This window comes from Pongo pygmaeus, chromosome 6 (assembly GCF_028885625.2).
Source record: "Pongo pygmaeus isolate AG05252 chromosome 6, NHGRI_mPonPyg2-v2.0_pri, whole genome shotgun sequence".
Lineage (NCBI taxonomy): Eukaryota > Metazoa > Chordata > Mammalia > Primates > Hominidae > Pongo > Pongo pygmaeus.
The window spans coordinates 70,579,128-70,604,767 of NC_072379.2; the positions used below are offsets into that span (position 1 = coordinate 70,579,128).

Genomic DNA, 25,640 nt, shown 5'->3' on the forward strand with positions numbered 1-25,640 from the left:
ATGTCTGAACCAGTGTGTAGCCTGTTCAGTGATGTCAGCCCACTGATCTCTTGCTTGAATATGGGGGAATATGATATGCAGAAATTTTTGCACCTCTAAAATAAGACAATTGATGTATGTAGACTATTTATGACACTGATAGCTGGCCCATAGCTGTGGTAAAAGGAATAAATAAAACAATACACACAAAGTGGCAGTACTGATGTATTCAAATATAATAAGGACTCATTTTGAGGCCTGGGGTGGCGGCTAACCCCTGGCTCATCCCAGCATTTTGGGAGGTCAAGGAAGGCGGATAATTTGAGGTCAGGAGTTCAAGACAGCCTGACCAACATGGTGAAACCCTGTCTCTACTAAAAATAAAAAAATAAAAAAATTAGCTGGGTGTGTGGCGCATGTCCCAGCTACTCAGGAGGCTGAGGCAGGAGAATTGCTTGAACCTGGGGGACAGAGGTTGTGGTGAGCTGAGATTGCGCCACTGCACTCCAGCCTGGGCAGCAGAGTGAGATTCCGTCTTAAAAAAAAAAAAAAAAAAAAAAGACCGATCTTGAATATTGATGATATTTGTCAAACTTTGAAGATTGAATCACCTGTAAAATAAAATTAATAGTATTTAAAAGCATTAATCAAGGATAACTATTGGAAAGACTCATGTTTTGTTGTACTGTCAAGAACAAGACAAGATCAAATGTAATTTTCATTTCTAATCTGGGAAATAAGTCCAAGAAGACACAAATTTAACAGTGATGACTTTTATAACTAATATTGGGCACACATTTTTTATTCTTACAATTGTGTAACAGAAGTTTAGTTTTATTACTCTGAGTATATATGATATACTCTTCTCTGTAAGCATTTCCTCACATTTAACATATAATTCATGAGGGAAATCAAGTCCTTAAAATGTACCCAGTGTTCCTCATCAGTGGGAGTTGAACAATGAGAACACATGGACACAGAGAGGGGAACACACACACCAGGGTCTGTTGGGGGGTTGGAGGTGAGGAAGGGAACTTAGAGGACAGGTCAATAAATGCAGCAAACCACCGTGGCGCATGTATACCTCTGTAACAAACCTGCACGCTCTGCACATGTATCCCATTTTTTTTTTTAAGAAGAAATAACAAAAATTGAAAAGTTACTCAGTGTTCAATAAATGTGTTTATATTTAAATTTCTTGAAACAAAAACTGCATTTTTGTTTACCACATTACAAGGAGTGGGAGGCAGGCCACAACCCCTGCTAACGTCATTATTTATTTAATACTACTGCCTCTTAGTAGTTTACTTGACCGTACGAAATGACCTGAGAGCCACAAGCCATTACAAACAATTTATTCAATTAAAGGCTTTCCTGATACAGTTGTTTCTAATGAAAGTCTGTAATTGTAGTTTTGGATTAAGTAGTTAAGTGTCTATGGTCTGCTACATAAAACACAAAACAAATTATTTTCATTAAAAAATTAAAATACAACACTTGATTCTGCCTTTCCTAAAGTTTATCTCAAGGGACGAGGTAGAAAGATAATGCTACTTATGACAAAAAAAAAAGTGAACAGTTTAGTTTTCTAAAGAAAAATTACTCTCACAGAGGTTTAGATTCATTCTTTGTAGAATGGACCTCGTGATATCAGTGACACGAGATTATTTGAGATATTAAGTTAGTGTGAAACATTTTATATAATACCTGCTGGCTTCATGTGATATATTGAAAAAAATTAGGTCATTTCATGTGAGAAAAGTATAGGAAATAGGACTTGGTAGATATTTATGTTTATGTGTTTACCTGCAGTTTGCTTTGCTTTGTTCAGTAAATACATTCTGAAAGTTAGTTCAAGCTTTTGAATTAAAAATATATAGTAAATTATTTAAACTAGGGAAGCAAGCCTTTTCTCTAAAAGGTAATATTGTAAATAATTTAGAGTTCATAGGCTACTGATAGTCTATCATATATTCTTATTTCTTTTTTAAAAAAAAACTTTTAGAAATGTGAAAAAAGTTATTAGCTCATGAGCTGAATAAAAATAAGCCACAGGGAAAGACTTTGTTCACAGATTGTGGTTTGTTGACCCTTGATTTATGTTGATGTCATAATAATAGTTTAAATACCTCATAGGTAATTTATGTATAAATTGTGAAAAGAAATTGGCAGTGAATCTTTCTGATAGGGTAATAATCTTTAATTTTTATTCAATTTGATAAGCCAAAATTGGCATTGTTAGTTTTATGTAAAGCTAAGCATAAATAAAAGACAAGCTGTGAGCAACATGCTTCTTTGCCCTGAAAGTTGGAATTCCAAACATAGAAAATCCCAAATATTCATTTTTTATCAATTAAGGATATCACAGTTAGGCTAATCATAATATATGCAGAGTAAAATTTATGCTGAACAACATACAACATTGGCTTTCTTTCTGAAAAATACATTGAGCCCCCTAAGAAGTGTACATTAGAAACTAAAAACTCACGTAAGAGAAAAAATGGAACAAATTCACATTTCTTAAGATATTTTGAGAACTTTATATATTACAGGATTTTTGAGTTCATTATATTGGTGCTATAGAAAAAAAGTCCTATTTTACACTGCGAACCACCTAAAGGCTTTGGAAATAATCTTAAAATCATATTCATAACTTTAAACCAAGACCATGCCATTCATGCTGAAATACCTAAGGGCAGAATCAGTGTATAATTGCTTTATTAGAAACTATAAAAAGAAAAACAGTGATTAAAGTATTTTCTGTTGTTTTAACCTCAGTTTCACAACATTTCAGTCCTAATACTAATTCATTTTATAAACACTTATGGAAAATAATAAAATAATTAGCAGAAAATCTTTTAAAGAATGGGAATGACACTTTTAATTCACAGTAAGGCAAAGTAAGTATTCGTCCAATAGAAGTCCCAATATAACATTTTTATACCCTCACTGGGGGGTAGTTACCGTTTTCTTGAGTGTGTTATAGTTCAAATAGAAAATTACTGGTTTTTTCTATTACAATAAAGTCGTTTATCTTATATAACTTATAAATTCATATAAAGTATATTTTATAATACTCTACACATTTAATGTACATCAAATTAACATATATATTATTTTAATTTTATTCCCAGTTTTATCTTGATTATAAAATACTTATCTACTTATACATAAAATGCTAGAATTACATGGTCTCACATTTCCATCATATTTTCTTACACTTTTAAAATGCAGAGCTTCTTTTATTTACCACATTCACATTGATTATATATAATCATTCTCTATTTCTGGTGATTTAAAAATTATTTATGGAGGAATGGAACATAGATTCTTTGCCATTCTGAGTTTCTTCAGAATCTCAAATGTTTGAAGAATATGTTGTTCAACTTCATTAAAATTTTAATTTCATGAAATTTTGGAGTGAATTTTTTTATTTGCTCACTATGTTTTCAGTCAGGGATAACTTTATTGTGTATAATTTGCACATAGTTTTAATCCAAGACATGGTAGTATATTGTAATTTCCTACAATATTTACTAGTATTTTCTAGAAAAATTACGTTGAAAATGTTTTATGTGATACTTTTCTTAAAATAAAGTCTTATAAAATAATCTAACTATGGTAAACTAGAAGATCAGACAATACGTACAATATTTTTTCAATTTTTAAAGTATGTACATGAATGTAAATATATTAATAGAAAGCGTATGGAAGAAATACACTTCAAAATGTCTAAGAAGAAGATAATTTTATTTTTTTTAAAATATACTTTAAAATGTTTTTCTACCCATCTACAATGAATGTTTTGGAATTAGGAATATAATAATCATTGAGATGGGCATAATAACTATAGGGTTATCTTCTGACTGTAGCAAGGAACAGACAACATAGTATTTCTGCTCCTCTGTGAGCAGAGTGCGTTTGTTTACTATTGCTTGAAAAAACAAATCATCACAACCTACATTTCCTTTATATAATTATCTCAATTTTGAGCCTGAGGTCAATTTTGAATAAGTACTTTTTCTAAGAAATAGATTTTGCTAAATTGATGATTTCAGGTGATGGTTTCTAGTTTGAAGCTCCTTTGTCTTATGTTTGTCATTAACTGAAATATTACCTGCTTTAGAAGAGGCAACACACTAATGAATAATGATTTATTGTCTTTGACTCATTTAGTCACTGAGGTACATACTACCCACCTCATCTACATTGTCTCATTTTATCAGTCTACCAGTGAATCCTACTGGTGTGTTAACAAAATTCTGACAAAGAAACTATTTGATTTTTTAATTAGTGACTGCAAAACAGGCATGCTATGGTTTGAATGTGTCCTCCAAAAAACCTGTGTTGGGAACTTAATCTTCAATGCAACAGCATTGGGAGGTGAAGCCTAATGATAGGTGATTAGTCCATGAAGCTACCCTTATGAATGGATTAATGCCATTTGCCAGAGAGGGTTTATTATCACGGGAGTGGGTTTCTTATAAAAAGAACTCCTTTGGTATCCCACTCTGTCACTTGCCCTCCTGCCATAGGATGACACAGCAAAAAGACCCTTGCCAATTGCTGGCACCTCAGTATTGGACTTCCCAGCCCCTAGGACTGAAATAATTTTTTCTTTATAAATCACCCAGTCTCTGGCATTCTGTTAAGCAGCACAAAATGGACGAAGACAAGGCATCTTTCATATTTTCTTATAGCAGATGGTGTTCAGTAAATGTTGCTGACTTACCGGCTTAACTCTTACTCATTTTTTTCTTGTATGGTGGTAGTGTTTTTTAATTCTAAAAATAGCAAAATAGCATGGATTTCCTCCTTTATATCACGTTTTTGATGTGGGATGAAAACAATCATTAAAAAGCCATGCTTCATATTTTCAAAGTGTCATGGGTTTCTTTCAAATTCAGTCCTATCATTTAGCATCCTCAAAATGATGATTTATCCCCAGCATCCCTTTAACATCTTCCAATGCATAGCTGTTCGGTTAATGTTGAGGATATCTATTCTTCTTAATTAGACAGGAAACGTTATATTTTAATAGTTAAAATAAATTTTAAAAACTAGAAAGTAAGAAAGTTGCTGATTATTCTTACATTGAGGAAAAATAAAACTAATAAATCCTATTCCACTAAATATTCAGTTATAGTTTCTGATAAATCTAACATTATTACAAAGGCATTTTGCTTATTTAAAATCTTTGTTCAATTATAAGAATAAAAGGGTTAAGTAATGATTTTACAAAAATACTATGACTATGTAAAATGAGGAATACCAGTTTCGTTGTACACATAATGTCTCAATGAGGTTAAAAAAATAAGCTGTATCTATAAGGAGGTAAATGATAGTTTCTTTTTTTCTTTTCTCTTTTTTTTTTAATGACTCTCGCTGTGTCGCCCAGGCTGGAGTGCAGTGGCGCGATCTCGGCTCACTGCAACTTCCGCCTCCCAAGTTCAATCAATTCTCCTGCCTCAGCCTCCCGAGTAGCTGAGACTACAGGTGACCGCCACCACACTCGGCTAATATTGTGTATTTTAGTAGAGACAGGGTTTCACTGTGTTGCCCAGGCTGGTCGCAAACTCCTGAGCTCAGGCAATCTGCCCACCTCAGCCTCCCAAATTGCTGGGATTACAGGCATGAGCCACCGCTCCTGGCCAATAGTTTTTATCAATTATATAGATGTAATTAGAACTTAACTGTAATGTTTATGAATCAACTTGCTAGTTACCTTCAGAATTTAGTTTAGAGGCATGCTACATAATATCTCTTTAAATATAAGTGATAGTATGCTTGAATGCTAAATTTTGTAGAAATAGTACAAGATAATGGCCTTAATTTCCTCATGTTTCCAATGTGTATTGTTAGAATTTCTCAGACCCTAATGAGAAATTAATGGTCATGGCAGGAGAAGGACATATGCATGTTTCCTGTCCTTTCCTTCTAGAACGCTTTTCTAGATAGTGCATTCTGTAATATTATCATGGAATTGGTCTGTCTTTCCATGCAGTGGCAGGATAGAGTGAAAATGTTTCAACGTCCTCGCTATTCAAATCTGTTACATGTGAACTTGACCAAGAGGAGCCAAAACTGGTTACTCATAGCTCCTCTGAAAAGTATTTTAAAATATAGATTCCTGGGATCCATAGAATCTGAGTCAACCCAGTTCCTTCCAAAGCACTAATAACTTGGCTCATGGTGACTTGGTGAAACAAACCATATGTATATTCATAGTACCCTACTTTTACTTTGTAATCATACTCTAAATATGTTTATTGGCTAGGATTCATGAATATTTTATTGTTGATAAAAACAAAATAAATTCAATGAAAATATAAATTACATTTCAGAGTAGAAAACATATTTTTTGTAAGTTTTTGTGGAGGTTTTATACAGTTTCTTCATTTTTAGTTAATACATAATGTACATATTTATGAGAGAGTGATATTTTGGTACACATATAGAATGTGTAAAGATAAAATCAGGGCAATTAGCATATCCATCAGCTCAGCCTTTTATCTATTCTTTGTGTTGGGAACATTTAAAACCTACCTAACTTTTTTTTATTATTATTATACTTTAAGTTTTAGGGTACATGTGCACAATGTGCAGGTTAGTTACATATGTATACATGTGTCATGCTGGTGCGCTGCACCCACTAACTCGTCATCTAGCATTATGTATATCTCCCAATGCTATCCCTCCCCCCTCCCCCAACCCCACAACAGTCCCCAGAGTGTGATGTTCCCCTTCCTGTGTCCATGTGTTCTCATTGTTCAATTCCCACCTATGAGTGAGAATATGCGGTGTTTGGTTTTTTGTTCTTGCGATAGTTTACTGAGAATGATGATTTCCAATTTCATCCATGTCCCTACAAAGGACATGAACTCATCCTTTTTTTGGCTGCATAGTATTCCATGGTGTATATGTGCCACATTTTCTTAATCCAGTCTATCATTGTTGGACATTTGGGTTGGTTCCAAGTCTTTGCTATTGTGAATAATGCTGCAATAAACATATGTGTGCATGTGTCTTTATAGCAGCATGAAAATCCACCTAACTTTATAAATATATGCAAAAATTATAATAGATAATGCATTCCATAATAGTATCATGGACTTGGTCTGTCTTATTGACTCTATTTACCCTACTATAGAACTCATTCTCCCATCTAGTTGTAATTTTCTATACATTAACCATTTCCCTGTTTTCCCCTGGCCATTACCTTCCTTAGCCTGTAATAACCAAAATTCTACTCTCTACTAGTTATATGAGCTCATTTTTCTAGCTCTCACTTATGAGTGAGAGCATGTAGTTTTTCCTTTTTTTTTGTGCCTGACTTATTTCACTTAACATAATGTCCTTGAGGTTCATCCATGCTTCTGCAAATGACAGGATTTCAATGTTTTTTAAAGGCTGAATAGTATTCCATTGTGTATATGTACCACATTTTTTTATCCATTCATCTGTTGAAGGACATTTAGGTTATTTCCACATGTTAGCTGTTGTGAATAGTGCTGCATTAAACACAGGAGTGCAGATATCTAACAATACTGATTTCCTTTCCTTTGGATAAATAGTAGTGCAGTTGGTAGTTCATGTCACAGTTGTATTTTTGATTTTTTGAGAAATTGGAGGTTGTACTTTTAAGAGGAAGAGAAAGTTATGTCTAGTTATGCTGAAATTATTTTATGTATATGTATAGTATATATACATGTTTGTTTATATGTAAAACAATTTTTAACATCCTATATAAGGTTACATTGGGAGAAGTAAGGTATGTATATAAATAACAGCTGTATGAGGCAGTTCAGGGATAGACAATATTGAGGGCTGGAAGAGACTGATTATTATAGTTTGAGGTGATTGAGAAATACTTCGTGGAATATATTTCAACATCAAATTTGTTAAGGCTGAAAAATCTGAAATATTACAAGTTGTAAGAATGAGGGTAGGAACCAAATCATCATTGTATTAATAAATAGGATGAAAAGCCTGACACATAGTTGGTACTAAAATATTTGTAAAATATGGATGAATGTCAAATTTTATAGGAGGTTAGGACAGTCAGAATAAAAATGGTAGAATGCTTGGGATACATGTTAATATGCCTTTATTTATTCTTTGAACAAATATTGTTTGAATCCATAGTATGTGCCAAGCTCTTGTGATAGGCACTAAAAATGTCAGACATGTTTTAATTCCTCAAAGAGCTTAGAGTACAACTTAGTTTAAGTAGGAAAACATCTTTTTCAAATTTTTCTTAAAAGGGAGGAAGTTCATTTACTTGAACTTACTGATTTTCTTCAGTAAGTTATTTTACTTATTGAACAAAGATCAGTAAGTGCATAAATGACATCAGTTATAAGAAGACTGTGCTTGGTAGAGACATTCAACAAAGGATGTGTTTGTGACTGATAAGTTAAACTGAAGGTATTATAACCACACATAATTATATCAGGCTACTGATGGGAGATTTGATTTTGGGGGTTAATCCCTGGGAGTGTATAGAAGGGATAGATGTAAAGCATGTGGCCTGCATCAGGGAAATGCTTTCCTTGAAGGCAGGGATTTTGTGTCTTTGAAAGGTAAGGTGAGGGTATTAGTCCATCCTCATGCTGCTAATAAAGACATACCCAAGACTGAGTAATTTATAAAGGAAAGAGGTTTAATGGACTCACAGCTCTGCAGGGCTGGGGAGGCCTCACAATCATGGTGGAAGGCAAAGGAAGAGCAAAGGCACAACTTACATGGCAGCAGGCAGGCAAGAGAGCTTGTGCAGAGGAACTCTCATTTTTAAAACTACCAGATCTTTTCACTTTCACCCTGAAAATGAGTTCCTAAATGAGTTTCTTGCAGGCAGCATAGAATTGGATCTTATTCTTAAAATCTGTGTAGCCCCATGTCTTTTGAGTAGATAATTTAATCTCTTTACATTTAAAGTTGTTACAGACTGGTAAGAACTTACTACTGTGATTTGTCTATTGTTTTCTGACTTGCTTTGTAATTCCTTTGTTCCTTTCTCTGACTTGTCTTCCTTTGTGATCTGATGAGTTTTTATAGTGGTATGCTTGCCTTCCTTTTTCTTTATCTTTTGTGTGTCTATTATACATTTTATCTTTGTGATTACCATGAGGCTTACATAAAACATCTTATAGGTATAACAGTCTCTTTTAAGATAACATTTCGCTTTGGATTAATACAAAAGTTCTACACTTTTACGTATCTTCTCATGCATTTTAGGTTATTGATGTTACAGTTTATATCTTTTATATATTGTATCCATTAACAAATTATTATAGCTATAGTTAATTGTAATATTTTTGTTTTTAACTGTATACTACAGTTGAAAGTGATTTGTTATCACCATTACAATATTAGTATTCTGAGTTTTATTATATACTTATCTTTACCAGTGAGTTTTATGCTTTCATTTCTTTTTATCTTGCTAACTAGTGTCTTTTGTTTCAAGTTGGAGAACTCCCTTTAGCATTTCTTGTCAGGCAGGTCTAGTAGTGACGAACTTCCTCAGCTTTTGTTTGTCTGGAAAGAACAAATGAAGAGATAAAGAGATAAAGGAAAGTCTTTATCTCTCCACTCCCGAATGACAGCTTTGCTGGATATAATATTTTTGGTTGGTAGGTTTTTTTTTTTGGTTTGTTGGAGGTTTTAAAATTTATTTTCTCAGTACTTTGATTACATTTTCCCATTTTCTCTTGGCTTGAAAGGTTTCTGCTGAGAAATCCAGTCATAGTCATATGGATGTTTGTATTTAACTACTCACTTTTCTCTTGCTGCTTTCAAAATTCTCTCATTGTCTTTGACTTCTGACAATTTGATGGTAATGTGACTGGGTGAAGACCTCTTAATTCCATTTACTTGAGGTTCTTTTTACATTGAAGAGCTGGATGTTCAATTCCCTTCCCAGACATTGGGAGTTTTCTGTTATTATTTCTTTGAAAAAGCTTATTACCATTTCTCACTTTCTGCTTCTTTTGGTGCTCCCTTAATGAATATGCTGCTTAATTTGATGACGTTTCATTAATCAAATTGGATTTTTTCCATCTTTTCTTTTCTTTTTTTCCTGTGAGTAATTTTAAATGACTTGTCTTTGAGCTCACTGATTATTTCTTCTGCTTGAGTCTGCTGTTAAAGATCTCTGTTTGTTTATTTCAGGGATTATATTCTTCAGCCACAGGGTTTCTGGTTTTTTTTTATGATAGTTTTTATTTATAAGTTAAACTTCTAATTCTCCTCATGTATTGTTTTCCTGGTTTTATTAAGTTGTTTATCCACATTCTCTTGTAGCTTATTGAGCTTTTTAAAGATTTTGAATTCTTTGTCAAGTCATTCATGAATTTTCATTTCGTTATCATTGGTTACTGAGGGTTTATTAGTTTCTTTTGATGGTGTCATATTTGCCTCATTCTTCATGTTTTGTATAACCTTGCATTAGTGTTTGTGCTTTTGAAACAGAAGACTCCTCTTTCATTTTTTATAGACTGTTTTCAGCAGGTACAGACCTTCTCTAACCTGGTAGGACTGTTTCTGGAATTGTACCTGGGTGAGATGGAGTGGGGTCCTATGGTTTTGCCAGGTTCCTCACTCATATCTGCAGTTGGCAAGCCTGTTACTAGGGGCACAGATTAGTGTAGCTTCCTTCAGGTTTCTGAGCATGCTTCTGCCAGGGCATGTCCATAAACAGGTAGAACTGCTTCCAGACTATGGTAGAACAGGGATGGAGCCTAGTTCACTATGCTGCTTCAGGGACAGCAGTCAGGTCTGAGGTTGGCAGGCCAATTCCTGGGGCACTTATGGTTTTGACTCCTGCAGGATAACTGGGTGGGTAGAACAGCCTCCTGGCCAAGATAAGCCTGGAGCCTTGTTCTGCTTCAGAGGTTAAAGTTGGATCTGAGATTGGCACATCTGTTACCTGGAATGCCTATAGGTATGACTGCCAAGTCTGTCCCACAGAGTCTGGCCGAGCAACGGATGAAAGAAGTACACTGACACAGGTATTTTACCTGACAGCGCAGCTAGAGGACCACACTGCTCGGCTCTGCACTGTTGACGGGAGAGTCCAGCAGCCGCTGAGAGAGTGCAGCTGCTGAGAATGCAGCCCCCATAAGCCAGCCCCACTCACATTTATTTAGTACAGATTTAATGACAAAGGCTTGGAGCAAACACAATTTGTGGGGAATAAATATCATTGACTTCCCACACCCAGTAGAGAGCAGTCCTGCATGTGAATGATCAAAGGTCGGTTTTAGGACAACTTGAGTAAACAAGCTATTTAGATAAACTCCTCTACATTCCATTGTACCTACGCTGTAAGCCCCAGGGTAAGAACAGCTGCTGTCCGCTCATCCTTCCCTGAAGCTTTGCAAAACCTTCTGGCCTTCCAAGAAGGCTTGCATCTTTCCCTAAAACTTTTTCTTAAAACTTTTCCCACCACCCTGACTGAACTCCTGCATATGACTTCTCCCAGCTCCCTTGGGCATGTCTCTAGACAGGTAGGACTGCCTTGGACTGAAGTAGAATGGAGCTGGAAGTCAGGTCACAGTACTGCTTCAGGAACTTCAGTTGGGCCTAAGGTTTGCAGACCCTGTTACTGCAGGCATGAATGGGCATGGCTCATCCCTGGATTTTTGGTGAAAGAGGTTCTTGGCAGGACTGGGGAGGAGTGGGACTGGAGCCTGCTCCATACAGGAACAACATTGTTTCTATTCTGAAGCTGGTGTCAAGCTCTATGGGCTTGTCATCAATGTATAAGCCTGTCTTCTTAAAGCAGTCCTCCTGGGTCTTTGGCTCCACTAGAATTTCCTTCCCTCTACCTGAATTCCAAAGCTTCACATAGGCACTTTGGTCTGTGGATACCTGTCAAATATTTGTTTCTGTAGAGGAATTCAGTGTGAGGACCTCCTCCTGCTCCCCCATCTTGTCAATATACCCCTCCAAATGTTCTGGATTCTAATTCTGTTTTTTCAACATTACCCACCTTTCTTTTATTTTGTTGTTGTTTTTGTTGTGACCAATGTAGTTCAGGTGTTGGTTACCACTTGGTGGGACAACTGCCATACTTTTTCAGATGGTACCCCTCTAGAAGTGTCTTTTCTGAAAATTGCCCTGCATTTTACAGTTTAAACATCTAACCGTACCTTCTTATTCCATTGCTTTTTCCATTGCTAATGTGTTGTGGTACCATTAAGAGAGAGTGATACTTGGTACACTAGTGCTTTATACATAACTACAGAAACCAATAGCTCCATCATTCCCCTGTCAGAGAGCAATAGACTTTATTAATATTTCTTCAGTCAGAATTAGGTATCCAGCATTTTAGGATTCCTTTGGGGAATGAGTAGCAGTTGTACAGGCAGTGACCTTGTTGGTACCTCATTCCAGGTGATCATAAACTGGTCTCTATGGATACTTATTATCCTACTTACCCTTGGCTTAAATACATCTCTTCATAGATTTCACTGCCTCCCTTTCTTTGCCCTGTATTTCCACTAACTTTAATATTGACATTGTTGTGCCAAAGAGAAGTTTTTTATTCCTTGAGTGTCTTGTGATAAACCTTTCCCAAATGGTGGAAATGTTCACCTTGTAAATATCCAGAAACATACAGTTTCATCTCTTGTACTCTCAACTGCTTCACTCCCAGAGAGGAAAATTGTCTGCAGGTGAGGTTTTCTGTTTTTGTTTTATTTCTAAGATGTGATAATAATGGTGATGGTGGTAATGATTGTGATGCAGACTTTGGGTGCTGTCTACTCTCTGCCAGGAACTGTTCTCAGTACCTTGTTTGCAATAACTCAGCCAAATACAAGACAATAAAATATATTTTTCTTTTTCCAACATTGTCAACTGTGAGCTTTGAATACAGTATAAAACTGCCAACCCTACCTAGTTACAAGTCTTTACTATAATTATTTTGTTCTTGATTTATTTCTGGCATTTATTATTCACCTTTAAATCATCTTGGTGAATTGTTATTACAAACTTTATCTGGACATGAACAAAGTAAGTTATAGGTGAACTAGCGTTGAGATTCATTACTCTTTGTGCCAGTTATTTTATAATGCATTAATGTTCTAAAAATGCAAAATTGATTATTACCTCATTAGAATTTAACACAGGACAGAATTTTGAATTATATATTATTCTCATGGGGAGAATTATTACAGATCTATACTACAGTTTAGGTGTTGCATTTTAAGTAGGCTATGAAAGTGTCCAAATGAATTTAAAATAATAGTGTGTAAATACAAACCTAGGAAAACCCTTATCACAGATTTTACTTAAAGAAGTGGGAACTACTTTGGAAGATCTATTTGACCAAGAATAACTCAACATCTAAAAGTTTTATCAGCATTTATATTCAAATTACCAAGCAACTCAAATTGTAAATAAAGTTTTTCTCTTCCTGTACAATCTCTTTAATACAACAATGTAGAACTTTATTCTTGAAAGAGGAAACTGTTTCACATTAAGTGTGGTCCATTATTTAAATTAATGTACAAGTTAGTTGGGAGGAGAGAGGGAAGCAGAAAAAAATGACTATTGAGTACTAGGCTTAGTACCTAGGCGATGAAATAACATACAACAAACCTCTGTGACACGAGTTTACCTATATAACAAACCTGCACCTGTAGCCCTGAACCTAAAATAAAAACTAAAAAAAAGAAGAAAATTCTTTTGCCGTAGTTCAAATGTAGAAGCCAGTCCATAGCTGTGGCAGAGCTCTTAGATGCCCCTTAATATCCGTTCTCGTTTATGTCTCTTAGGTAACAGAACTTGTGGAGCTAGCTATGCCATTTGATTTAAATTCTGTTCACGTGTACATATAATGTGTATAATTTCTTGGTGGTTTTCTTAAAGAGAAAGGTGATTCTCCTTCCCCTTCCCCTATTTCCTCTCTCTTACAGGCTGAAATTCAGCCATGAGGATGGGCCATCTATGACAGTGTGTGTGAGGACAATGATCTGGGATGGCAGGGTGACAGGATAGAGGACAGTCTGACCCAAGGAGCACCACACGAGCGCTTGACACCCAGCCTCTGAAAATAAATTTCTGTTTTCTTTAAGCCAGAAAAAGAATAATGTGCAAGTTGAATGTTTGACATTGGTAGATGAGTACATGCATATATTATACTGAGTGGAAGATCAAGGCTTACATAAAATCACTCATACAGATGTTTGGCTTGAGTTTTTCTTATGCAGTTTCAAATGTAGTGATTAAAGAATCCTTCTAACACACTGATGATTACTAGCTTGAGAAGGATAAGAATTACAGCGAATGATAGAATAATATGATGCCTTCTTGATATGCCCTTTAAAATGAAATGTTTTAATATTAATATTAGCTCACTTAAATTATCTTGTGTTTAATATTTCAGATTTTTTAGTTTTGTTGAACACTAAATCAAAATTTCTGAACAGCTGTTATCTTAATTAGGGTCTGTTTATTTGCATAAATTACAGAAGAATAGATGGAGAAAATGGTTCTTGATAATTTTTATACAAATCAGATGCTGAGTATTGATTAAATATTTCAGAATGTGTATATTAAAACCTAGGTTTCAAAATAATTTATTTATAAATTGGTGTTTTCTTTTTCCTATAAAGGATTTAGGAAGATATAGGGGTTTTGGAGTACTCAAATACAATTGCAGTGATAAAGCAGCCATAGACAAATCATAAATGAATGGACAGCTGTGTCCCAATGGCACTTGAATTATAAAAACAGGAGACAGCCTGGATTTGGTCAGAGGGCAATAGTTTCTTGACCTCTGGTCCAAGATGCCAATCAACATGGAAAGAAGAAGACATGGGAAATGAGATCTTAGACAAGTGGGGAATGTTTAGTCTAGGCAAGGTTCTTAGTATCAGGTCCATTAGTCAGTTTTAGGCATTCACAAGCAGATGTTGTGCATTGGTTCCTTTTTCATGTGAAATGTTCCATGCTTTTCCTTAGTGCTTGGGGCATACTGGGTGCTCAAAAAACAGTTTGATAAACAATAAATGAATGAATAGTTCTTAGTATTTCATGACCCGTTAAAAGGTATTTTATTGGTAAGAAATGGCAGAAATTTATAAATAACATTCTGGACTACTGGAAAAGATATACAGGAGATGCTGGGGAATTTTTGATACCCATTGAAACTGCTGTCTGCAAAAAATTCAAACCTGATGAAAGTCTCCTGTGAATCAGAAAGGGCGTTCTATACAAGACTGAGATAAAAAGGATTATATAATGCCATAGTTTGCAAACTGCTCTGCAGAAGTATTTCACAGATCACGTCTGGGGCTTCTGTTGATTCAACTTTATATGTTATGTCCTTATGTGTCTGTGTAATAATTTGTATGACTAAATCATGTGCGGCCATACTTCTTAAAAATCAGTAGTATAGGACTGGGCGCAGTGGGTCACGCCTGTAATCTTAGCACTCTGGGAGGCCAAGGCCAGTGGATTGCCTGAGCTTAGGATTTTGAGACCAGCCTGGGCAACATGGTGAAACCCCATCTCTACTAAAATACAAAAAAAAAAAAAAATTAGCCTGGCATTGCCTGGCATGGTGATGCATGCCTGTAGTCCCAGCTACTCAGGAGCCTGAGGCACAAGAATCACTTGAACCTGGGAGGTGGACATTGTAGTGAACTGAGATCACACCACTGCAGTCCAGCCTGGGCAACAGAGTGAGACTCTGTCTCTAAATGAATAATTAACTAAAAATTAAAAACCAGTAGTATTTATAATAACATAAATATGGTACTTACATTTTCATTTTTCCTCTATCTTGTATATTATTCCTTTGAGTATATTTAATCAAAAAGAATAATTTTACTTGACTTTTTTTTAACAGAAATCTTAATGGTGTCAAGATACTAGTAATCTTAAATTTAATTATGTCTATGGGAAGTATGGCTAACCAGACAGAGTATGTCAAACAAGATACTTTTCTGCATCTTGTAGCAGATTATCTGATCTGGAAAAGTGATGGAATTCTAGGTGGTTAATCTTTAAATACCAAAAATAGAAATAAAGTATCTATGTTGGGAATATTTAAATTGTGTTAATTCTTAAATCATGTGGCAGAGTTGAGCCTGGGTAATGCAAGAGACACATTTCTTTTCTTTTCTTCCTTTATTGATCGATTTTTCCTGGGTTTACTATATACCAGGCAAAAGGGATCCGAAGGCAAGTATAATCAAGTTGAAAGAAAAAGATAGAAGCTTCTGGTTTCTAGATAGCATTTCTGTTTTATTAGGTTGGTGCAAAAGTAATCGCAGTTTTTAACATTAAAATTAATCACAAAAACCGCAGTAACTTTTGCACCAAACTAATATTTTAGTGTTAATAATATTTAGATATGAAAAACTCATTATATAAGGTTTTAAATTTACCTTTACCCCAAGTAATATCAAATGAATCAGTCATAAAATGTGTATGAGAAGTAACTTCATAAAATGTTATATTTGATGAGGACTTTCTTGGACTTTTCATTTAAACCTTAGACAAATTCTGGCATGAACAGGAAGGTTCAGGGATGTACAGGTCAAGTTTTGTTGCCTCTGCTTTGCAAAGGAAAAAAGAAAATTAAGAAGCTTAATGATTTACCCAAAGTCACAGTGTTCTTAAGTCTCAGATCTTTTACTAGACTACTGTTTCCACCTCCTTGGATTCCTCCAAATACTCCACGCTGCCTCATCCTCAATTATTAGTTTTAATGGCTCTCTCATTTGAAGTGAGCTCATAAAGGGGGTAAATTGGCCAGGCGTGGTAGCTCACACCTGTAATCCCAGCACTTTGGGAGGCTGAGGTGGGTGGATCACTTGAGGTCAGGAGTTTGAGACCAACCTGACCAACATGGTGAAAACCCATATCTACTAAAAATACAAAAATTAGCTGGGTATGGTCGCGAGCACCTGTAATCCCAGCTACTCAGGAGGCCAAGGCAGGAGAATTGCTTGAACCTGGGAGGCAGATGTTGCAGTGAGCCGAGATCGTGCCATTGCACTCTTGCCTGGGCGACAGGAGCAAAACTCCATCTCAAAACAAACAAACAGACAAAAAAAAAAAATGTGTGTGGGGGGTAAATGGGCCCTTTACAGTGTTTAATAGCTATTTTAACTCATTCTTACTCTCTACCATTGGTCAAAGTATAAGATAATTTTAAAGAAAATTACACTATTCTTTAATTTTGTAAGATGTAGACATTTTTATGTAATGAGAAAAGTATATCAAAGCCATCAAATTACATTTTTTCCCTGTTTTTATGCTTTGGAGCTTGTGTAGGATTGCAGTTACAACAAGCTCACTTCTAATTGATGGTAGATAAAACATGAAGCATAGGTTAATATAGGTAAATGTAGACTTACAGTATAATTTGGATACCCTCTCATGTTCACTTAAAAGCTTTTAAATTATTCTAAAATATTCTTGGTATACAGTTTTTGAAGGTATTTCAAATTTTCTACATTTCACAGGCCATACTAAAAGATAATTTTAGCTTTTCCCCTTTACTTTGAGATGTAGTACCTTTGCCAGTGCTATCCTTGCACAGACAAATTCTCTTCTTGAGGCATTGTAGATAATTCAGCTGTAAATCAATTGTTCTACCTGAAATTTTATTATTGTAGGTGGTAAGTAAACAGCATACATTCTTTAGAAATGATTATCTTGTTTTCACATAAGTATCTTTAGCTATAAAGGCTTCGGATGGAGAAATAAGTCAAATATATATACATATAAATTGTTGACATAGTTTATGATCTTTTAACTTTGCTGACTTTCACAGCATGCTGGTTTTATTGTTGTCTTAATATTTATGTTATCTATTTCTTGTCACTTCAAAAAAGAATAAAGCTTATGCTGTAAAATATTTTCCTATAGGACATTTTCTTAGGTTTTAATGAAGCATTACTAGTTTAATGAACACTCAGTGCTCATATTTCGTATAAAATTATAATTACAAGCATTTATTGTACAATTCATCATGGTTTGTGTACTGCATACACTGTGGTAATAAAAAAGCAAAGGTTATAGTTATCTTTAAGGCTGGTGCAGAATTGTTTATTAAGTTTATTCCCAAGATAGTTTTCTGTAGGAAATGCTTAGAAAAAAACAAAACCATCAAAATATTGGATATTCTAATAAAACTAAAATATAGGATCAGTCTAATTGAAAGAAAAGTTAAATGTCTTGTTGGGATCAGATAATTGAAAATCAGTTTAAATATTATATAGTATTCTTAATCATATGCTAATAAAAGGAGATTTTGTGTAGCTGTCTCTAAAATTCAACCCTCCTTTGAATGTTTAATTTTGAATGCTGTCTTTGTTGCTATTATCATTTTTAAAAAAGTTAATACATGAGCCCATTTTTTAGAGAATAATTTTCAAAATACAGCAATATATCAAATAAAGATAAAATATTTTCCTTCATCCATTTATTCTGCTTCTTTCCTGAGGTGTCTTAGTCTGTTTGGGCTGTTGTAAGCTATACACTAGGTAGCTTATAAACAACAGAAATTTATTTCTTGTAGTTTTGGAAGCTGGGAAGTTCAAGGTTAAGCACTGGCATGTTCAGTGTTTGGTGAGGACCTGATTCCTGGTTCATAGACGGTGGCTCCTGCCTGTTTCCTCACATGGAAGATGAGCGAGGCAGCTTTCTGGAGCTTCTTTAAGCAGCATACTAATCCCATTCATGAAGTCTCTACCCTCATAACCTAATCACCTTCCAAAGGTCCTGCCTCTGGGGCCTTAGGATTTCAACATATGAATTTTGGGCAACACAAAGATTGAGCTCATAGCTCATGGTTAACCACATCAAAAAGGTTGAAATATTAGATTGGAAGAGTTGAGCATCTCAGTTCTACTTTCTGAAATATGACCTTGATTTTGTTGTTTTTAATATAGTTTCTAAAAAATTATCTTAATGGGTTTAAACTTGGCCCACATTATAGAGCTCAAAGCTATCAGATATAGGGAATACTTTTAGATATCATAATCTAGACATAAATTTTAAAAGATACATATCTTATTTTTAAGAGATCTATGTGTACAGAATGTTTGTGTATGCATGTATATGTGTATAAACTTCCTACTACTCTCACCTCACCCCAGTAAACAGTGGGCACCTTCTTTCTCTCAGGAAATCATCTTAGTGAAGATCTTATATCCACATATTTAACATAATGGGGACAGCTGGAAATAAAGATGTTTGTGCCCAACAGTAACTATGAGTTCCTTAAGGATGTGTGATATTTAGCAATTGTTGGCAATAATTTGTATTGTAACTCTGTTTCAGGATCTATGTATTTGAAGTCAGTCTAGTTTGTAATTGGGTCCTTCTTGAACTTCAAAATGGATACAACATTGTCACAAAAAGAATAGTGTCTGAATTCAGATGGAACTGATTGTAATACTCAGGACCATTATTTTTTAAACTTGGATGAGATACTTAATCTTTGTGAAGTTTATTTTCCTCATCCACGAAACTGAAACAATGTTCTTATCTCATGGTTATTAAGTATATTAAATGAGTTAATTTACAAACTTGATAAAAAGCATGCAAGAAATCTTAGTTTAGATAGATCTACATTTAAATACCTTGAATGGATTTTTATACTTTTAAAATATCAATTTCTGATTTGTAGTAAAAGATGTAATACTTGATTTTATATTTATGTGGTCAAAGTGAATTATGAACTTCATTTTGCATTTCATCTACTCTTCCAAATTAGTTGGTTTCAAGTATTACACAATTGTATTTTTAGCTAAGAAGGGAAAATTGAAAAGCTGTTAAGAAGTAGTCCCAATAATGTGAGAATTTGGGAGACAGAATAGAAGCCAATTGTAAAGAAAGCAACACGCCTCTCTACTTTTGTTTCTGGGAGGAAGATGTGAATCTTCCATCTGCCAAGGACATGGAAGGAAAATGGTACATAAATACATAATAAAGGGCACTGTAAGAATTTTCATGCTCCAGAGATAAACAGATAATCACTACCATATACAAGTTTAAAACAGTTATGGAAATAGTTTTTCATGGGAGATTAACAACTGAAGCCCCAAATGTTTGTGGTTGCTCATATGGAAATTGCTTTGTTAGATGAATATACTGGCTGGGCAAGAAGTAGTCAATAATTTGTGTGAGCTGTTATTATCAAAGTACAAAATTCTACATAAGGTGGCTCTGATTTTAGATAAAGTTGCATACCTTGGTAGAATTATTTCTTTTTGGCTTTTGAATCATTTATGAGCAGAATTTTTCTTTTTTAAGGGAAAAGAATAACCTTCCCTCTGGCCTTTTTATCAGAATGTAATGTTTCTGTATGCTTCTTTAAGTGTTCATAACAAGTTTGGGGATTCCAAAAGGGATTGAAGAATTATTTCTGGTGGTCTTTGGGTCTAATTGCTGCCAGCTGAGGAAGCAAAATTCCAAATAAGTTGAAGAAACTTTCACAAACACTTAACATAATTATAAGGCATAAAGGCTCCATATACAGTTTATATAATAAAATCTTACCTAACCACAAAACATCCAAGGACCAGTCAAGCAGAGGTCTTCACAAAGGTATATGTTAACATTTTGCTTGACACTATACTTGCTTAGATTTATTAAAACCTTCTGGCTATACATTTTAGATTAATCCTGTTTTAAAAACCTTTGCAGTTTTTCTGTTTTGTTGTGAGCAATTCAAAGAGCATGTAACAATTGATGTAAACATGATCTTCAAAAGTTAGAATATCATTCATCCTTCCCCATTGCTTCCTCCAGGAATACTGGAATAATATGGCTTTGAGATATTGGCCAAGGGTTCCTAGTGTTAGTTATTTATGAATTTAATATAGTGTGTTCCACTTAAAGGAAACATGATACAAAAATCCAGACAACAAAACAGGTATATGAGTAAGGGATCATAATATAAAATTTTTGTGTATTTTTCAGAAAAAATTTACATAGTATTCACTTAAGTCTTTTCACGCTACCTTTGCTTTATGATTAGATTTAGTTGTGTGCACTTTTTAGGAGCATTTCTAATATTTTGACAATTAATAAATTTGTACATGATCTGGCTGTGATTCAATTGTAATTTACAAAAGCAAGTCTTAGAAATATCAGGGTTGCCCATATTTTTAGGTCATTTCTGTTACCATTTAATCTTATTTTTGTTTTTACTTATCTGTTGAAACTTCAGCAAGTGTTGTTGATCATTGATTATTGATTATTATACCCTTGAACAACATTGGGTTGGGGCATTGAACCTCATGCGGTCAAATGTGTGTAAAACTTTTGACTCTCCGAAAACTTGACTACTAACCTACTGTTGACCGGATGCCTTACTGGTAACATAATTGATTAATACATATTTTGTATGCCAGCAGTCCCCAACCTTTTTGTCACCAGGGACCAGTTTCATGGAAGACAATTTTTCCATGGACAGGGGTCGGTGGGAGGATGGTTTCAGGATGATTCAAGTGTATTACATTTATCATTAGGTTCTAACAGGCTATGGACTGGTAGTGGTCTGTGGCCTGGGTGTTGCAGACCCCTGCTGTATGCTGTATGTATTATATACTGTATTCTTACGATAAAGTAAGCTAGGGAAAAGATGTTAAGAAAATCATAAGGTCCGTGCGTGGCATCTCACGCCTGTAATCCCAGCACTTTAGGAGGCCCAGGTGAGCAGATCACGAGGTCAGGAGATTGAGACCATCCTGACTAACATGGTGAAACCCCGTCTCTACTAAAAATACAAAAAATTAGCCGGGCGTGGTGGCGGGCGCCTGTAGTCCCAGCTACTCGGGAGGCTGAGGCAGGAGAATGGCGTGAACCCGGGAAGCGGAGCTTACAGTGAGCTGAGATCGCGCCACTGCACTCCAGCCTGGGCGACAGAGCGAGACTCCGTCTCAGAAAAAAAAAAGAGAAAAAAAGAAAATCATAAGGAGGATGTTAAGAAGATGTTAAGAAAATCATAAGGACATTTACAATACTGTGTTTGTTGATACGGTAAGTTTACCTCATCTCTTTCTTTACAAGATGAATCCTCTGAAATGGAAGGCATCCTCAGCTGCAGACCTAAATCTGTGGTACATATCAAGCATTTCAGCTTTTTTGTTTGGTAATGCCATGACTTTTCTTAACTTTTTGAGAGCACTTCCAGCATCATCAGTGGTACTTTTATGGCTCCCATGGTGTTATGCAAGGTTTACAGTATTACACTAAACATGATGAAAAATACCTAAGAACCATGGGAGATCACTTTTTACTATCATAACACATTTTACTAGAGAGATGAACTGCTCATATGGAGATGATTAGCATCACACAGCATTTTAAGCAGATACTTGCAACACTCGAGCCCACTGAAATAGCGACAGGAGGTGGCTATGAAATTATTACAGTAGTATAGTATGTATTACACTTAATTTTATGCAGTTGTAGCTTAATACTATAAATGTGTTTACATTTCTCTTGACTGCAAGTGGTGCTGTGTATTGTCTGTAAGTGGTTGTGTGCATTGAGTTTTGATAAATTTTAACTTTTTTTTTTTGAGACAGACGCTCACTCCATCACTCAGTCTGGAGTGCAGTGGTGTGATTTTAGCTCACTGCAACTTCCACCTCCTGGGTTCAAGCAATTCTCATGCATCAGTCTCCCAAGTAGCTGGGACTACAGTAATGCACCACCATACCCAATTAACTTTTTTGATTTTTAGTAGAGATGGGATTTCACCATGTTGTCCAGGCTAGTCTTGAACTCCTGACTTCAAGTGCTTTGACCTCCCAGGCTCAAGTGATCCCCCCACCTCAGTATCCCAAGTAGCTGGAGATACTGACACAGACCACTATGCCTGACTAATTTTTGTATTTTTTGTAGAGACATGGTCTCACTATGTTTCCCAGACTAGTCTCAAACTCCTGAGCTCCGTCAGTCCTCCCACCTCAGCATCTCAGAGTGCTGGAACTTCAGGCATGAACCACCATGCCCAGCCAAATATTAACTTTTTACAATAGATTTGGGCATATTTTATAGTAAATGATAAAACAGACTAGCATCTACATATATTTTGTGCATTCATGACATACCTAACTTTTTATTTTTTTGATATTTCTGAGCTATAGTGTTTGCCAATTTTTACAAATTGTTGCAAATCTCCAAAAAAATTTTCAGTAAATTTCCTTTTTAAAAATTTGCATATAAGTAAACCCATGCAGTTCAAGCTTATGTGGTTCAAGAGTCAATGGTATTATAAAACCTACTATAGAATTTAGTTTCATATGAAGAAATCATTTACTCAATCTCTTTTTCCACTTTCTACCTCATTCTCACCTCATTAAAACATATACTTCTCTAATTTTACTTTTTTGAGTACTATTTTCCCTTTACAAAGTCCTAGTCATTCTTAATCCTTTCTATTCTCTTTCAATGAGAGAATTCTATATGTGCTTTCTTCATTATATGTCTAAGACTCTTTTGTTTAGATCCTGTCTTCATCACTGTAGTCAAGGTCTCCAGAGGCAAATTGTTCTCTAGCTGGGAACCTGTGAAACAAACACGTTATATGTTTCCAAAATACAATAATGTTACAGGCATACGATGGACATTGCCACTCTGAAAGAGGATAATAGAAAAGAAGAAAGGAGTAACCAGTCCTAGGTAAGTTCAAAACCTAAGGCAAATGCCATTAGTTCATAAGGCTCAAGATGACTCTTTGGTTCCATACTCTTTTCTCTAGGCCCATGGAGCTGGCAGTCTTACCCCTATAGCTTTGCCAGGCAGGAGGTGGTTCCCCAAGGCTTTTGGTATTCCCGCCCACTGCAGCTCTGCTAGGTATTGCCCTAATGGAAGCTGTTTGCAGTACCCCTTCCCCTATAGTTGTTCACTGCCTAGGCTTTGCCCTACTGGCTTCGGTCCTATACTGTGACTCTCCACGGGTGGGATCCCAAGCCTGAAGCTCTGCCTGATGACCTTTGAAATTTAAGTGGTGGCGGAGAGTTCTGTAGATGTCTATTAGGTCTGCTTGGTGCAGAGCTGAGTTCAATTCCTGGGTATCCTTGTTGACTTTCTGTCTCGTTGATCTGTCTAATGTTGATAGTGGGGTGTTAAAGTCTCCCATTATTAATGTGTGGGAGTCTAAGTCTCTTTGTAGGTCACTCAGGACTTGCTTTATGAATCTGGGTGCTCCTGTATTGGGTGCATATATATTTAGGATAGTTAGCTCTTCTTGTTGAATTAATCCCTTTACCATTATGTAATGGCCTTCTTTGTCTCTTTTGATCTTTGTTGGTTTAAAGTCTGTTTTATCAGAGACTAGGATTGCAACCCCTGCCTTTTTTTGTTTTCCATTTGCTTGGTAGATCTTCCTCCATCCTTTTATTTTGAGCCTATGTGTGTCTCTGCACGTGAGATGGGTTTCCTGAATACAGCACACTGATGGGTCTTGAGTCTTTATCCAGTTTGCCAGTCTGTGTCTTTTAATTGGAGCATTTAGTCCATTTACATTTAAAGTTAATATTGTTATGTGTGAATTTGATCCTGTCATTATGATGTTAGCTGGATATTTTGCTCGTTAGTTGATGCAGTCTTTTCCTAGTCTCGATGTTCTTTACATTTCGGTATGATTTTGCAGTGGCTGGTACCGGTTGTGCCTTTCCATGTTTAGCGCTTCCTTCAGGAGCTCTTTTAGGGCAGGCCTGGTGGTGACAAAATCTCTCAGCATTTGCTTGTCTGTAAAGTATTTTATTTCTCCTTCACTTATGAAGCTTAGTTTGGCTGGATATGAAATTCTGGGTTGAAAATTCTTTTCTTTAAGAATGTTGAATATTGGCCCCCACTCTCTTCTGGCTTGTAGGGTTTCTGCCGAGAGATCCGCTGTTAGCCTGATGGGCTTCCCTTTGATGGTAACCCGACCTTTCTCTCTGGCTGCCCTTAACATTTTTTCCTTCATTTCAACTTTGGTGAATCTGACAGTTATGTGTCTTGGAGTTGCTCTTCTCGAGGAGTATCTTTGTGGCGTTCTCTGTATTTCCTGAATCTGAATGTTGGCCTGCCTTGCTAGATTGGGGAAGTTCTCCTGGATAATATCCTGCAGAGTGTTTTCCAACTTGTTTCCATTCTCCCCGTCACTTTCAGGTACACCAATCAGACGTAGATTTGGTCTTTTCACATAGTCCCACATTTCTTGGAGGCTTTGCTCGTTTCTTTTTATTCTTTTTTCTCTAAACTTCCCTTCTCGCTTCATTTCATTCATTTCATCTTCCAGGGCTGATACCCTTTCTTCCATTTGATCGCATCGGCTCCTGAGGCTTCTGCATTCTTCACGTAGTTCTCGAGCCTTGGTTTTCAGCTCCACCAGCTCCTTTAAGCACTTCTCTGTATTGGTTATTCTAGTTATAGATTCTTCTAAATTTTTTTCAAAGTTTTCAACTTCTTTGCCTTTGGTTTGAATATCCTCCCGTAGCTCAGAGTAATTTGATCGTCTGAAGCCTTCTTCTCTCAGCTCGTCAAAGTCATTCTCCGTCCAGCTTTGTTCCGTTGCTGGTGAGGAACTGCGTTCCTTTGGAGGAGGAGAGGTACTCTGGTTTTTAGAGTTTCCAGTTTTTCTGCTCTGTTTTTTCCCCCAAACTGAACAACCTGCTCCTGAATGACTACTGGGT

General features: G+C 35.6%; 1 protein-coding gene across 9 annotated transcripts in view; it reads left to right on the forward strand.

Moving 5' to 3' along the window:
• The window catches only part of CRPPA (CDP-L-ribitol pyrophosphorylase A), a 328,167-nt gene that overhangs the window by 257,644 nt on the left and 44,883 nt on the right, over positions 1-25,640 (forward strand). For 2 of the 9 annotated variants that reach the window (XM_063667503.1, XM_054494929.2), the window contains one exon: positions 13,902-14,563. The exons of the other annotated variants lie outside the window; for them this stretch is intronic. In XM_063667503.1, the coding sequence (XP_063523573.1) occupies positions 13,902-13,919 (18 nt within the window). In that variant the 3' untranslated portion in view covers positions 13,920-14,563. Of the gene's footprint in view, positions 1-13,901; positions 14,564-25,640 lie in introns of those variants that run through there. 9 annotated transcript variants of the gene reach the window in all.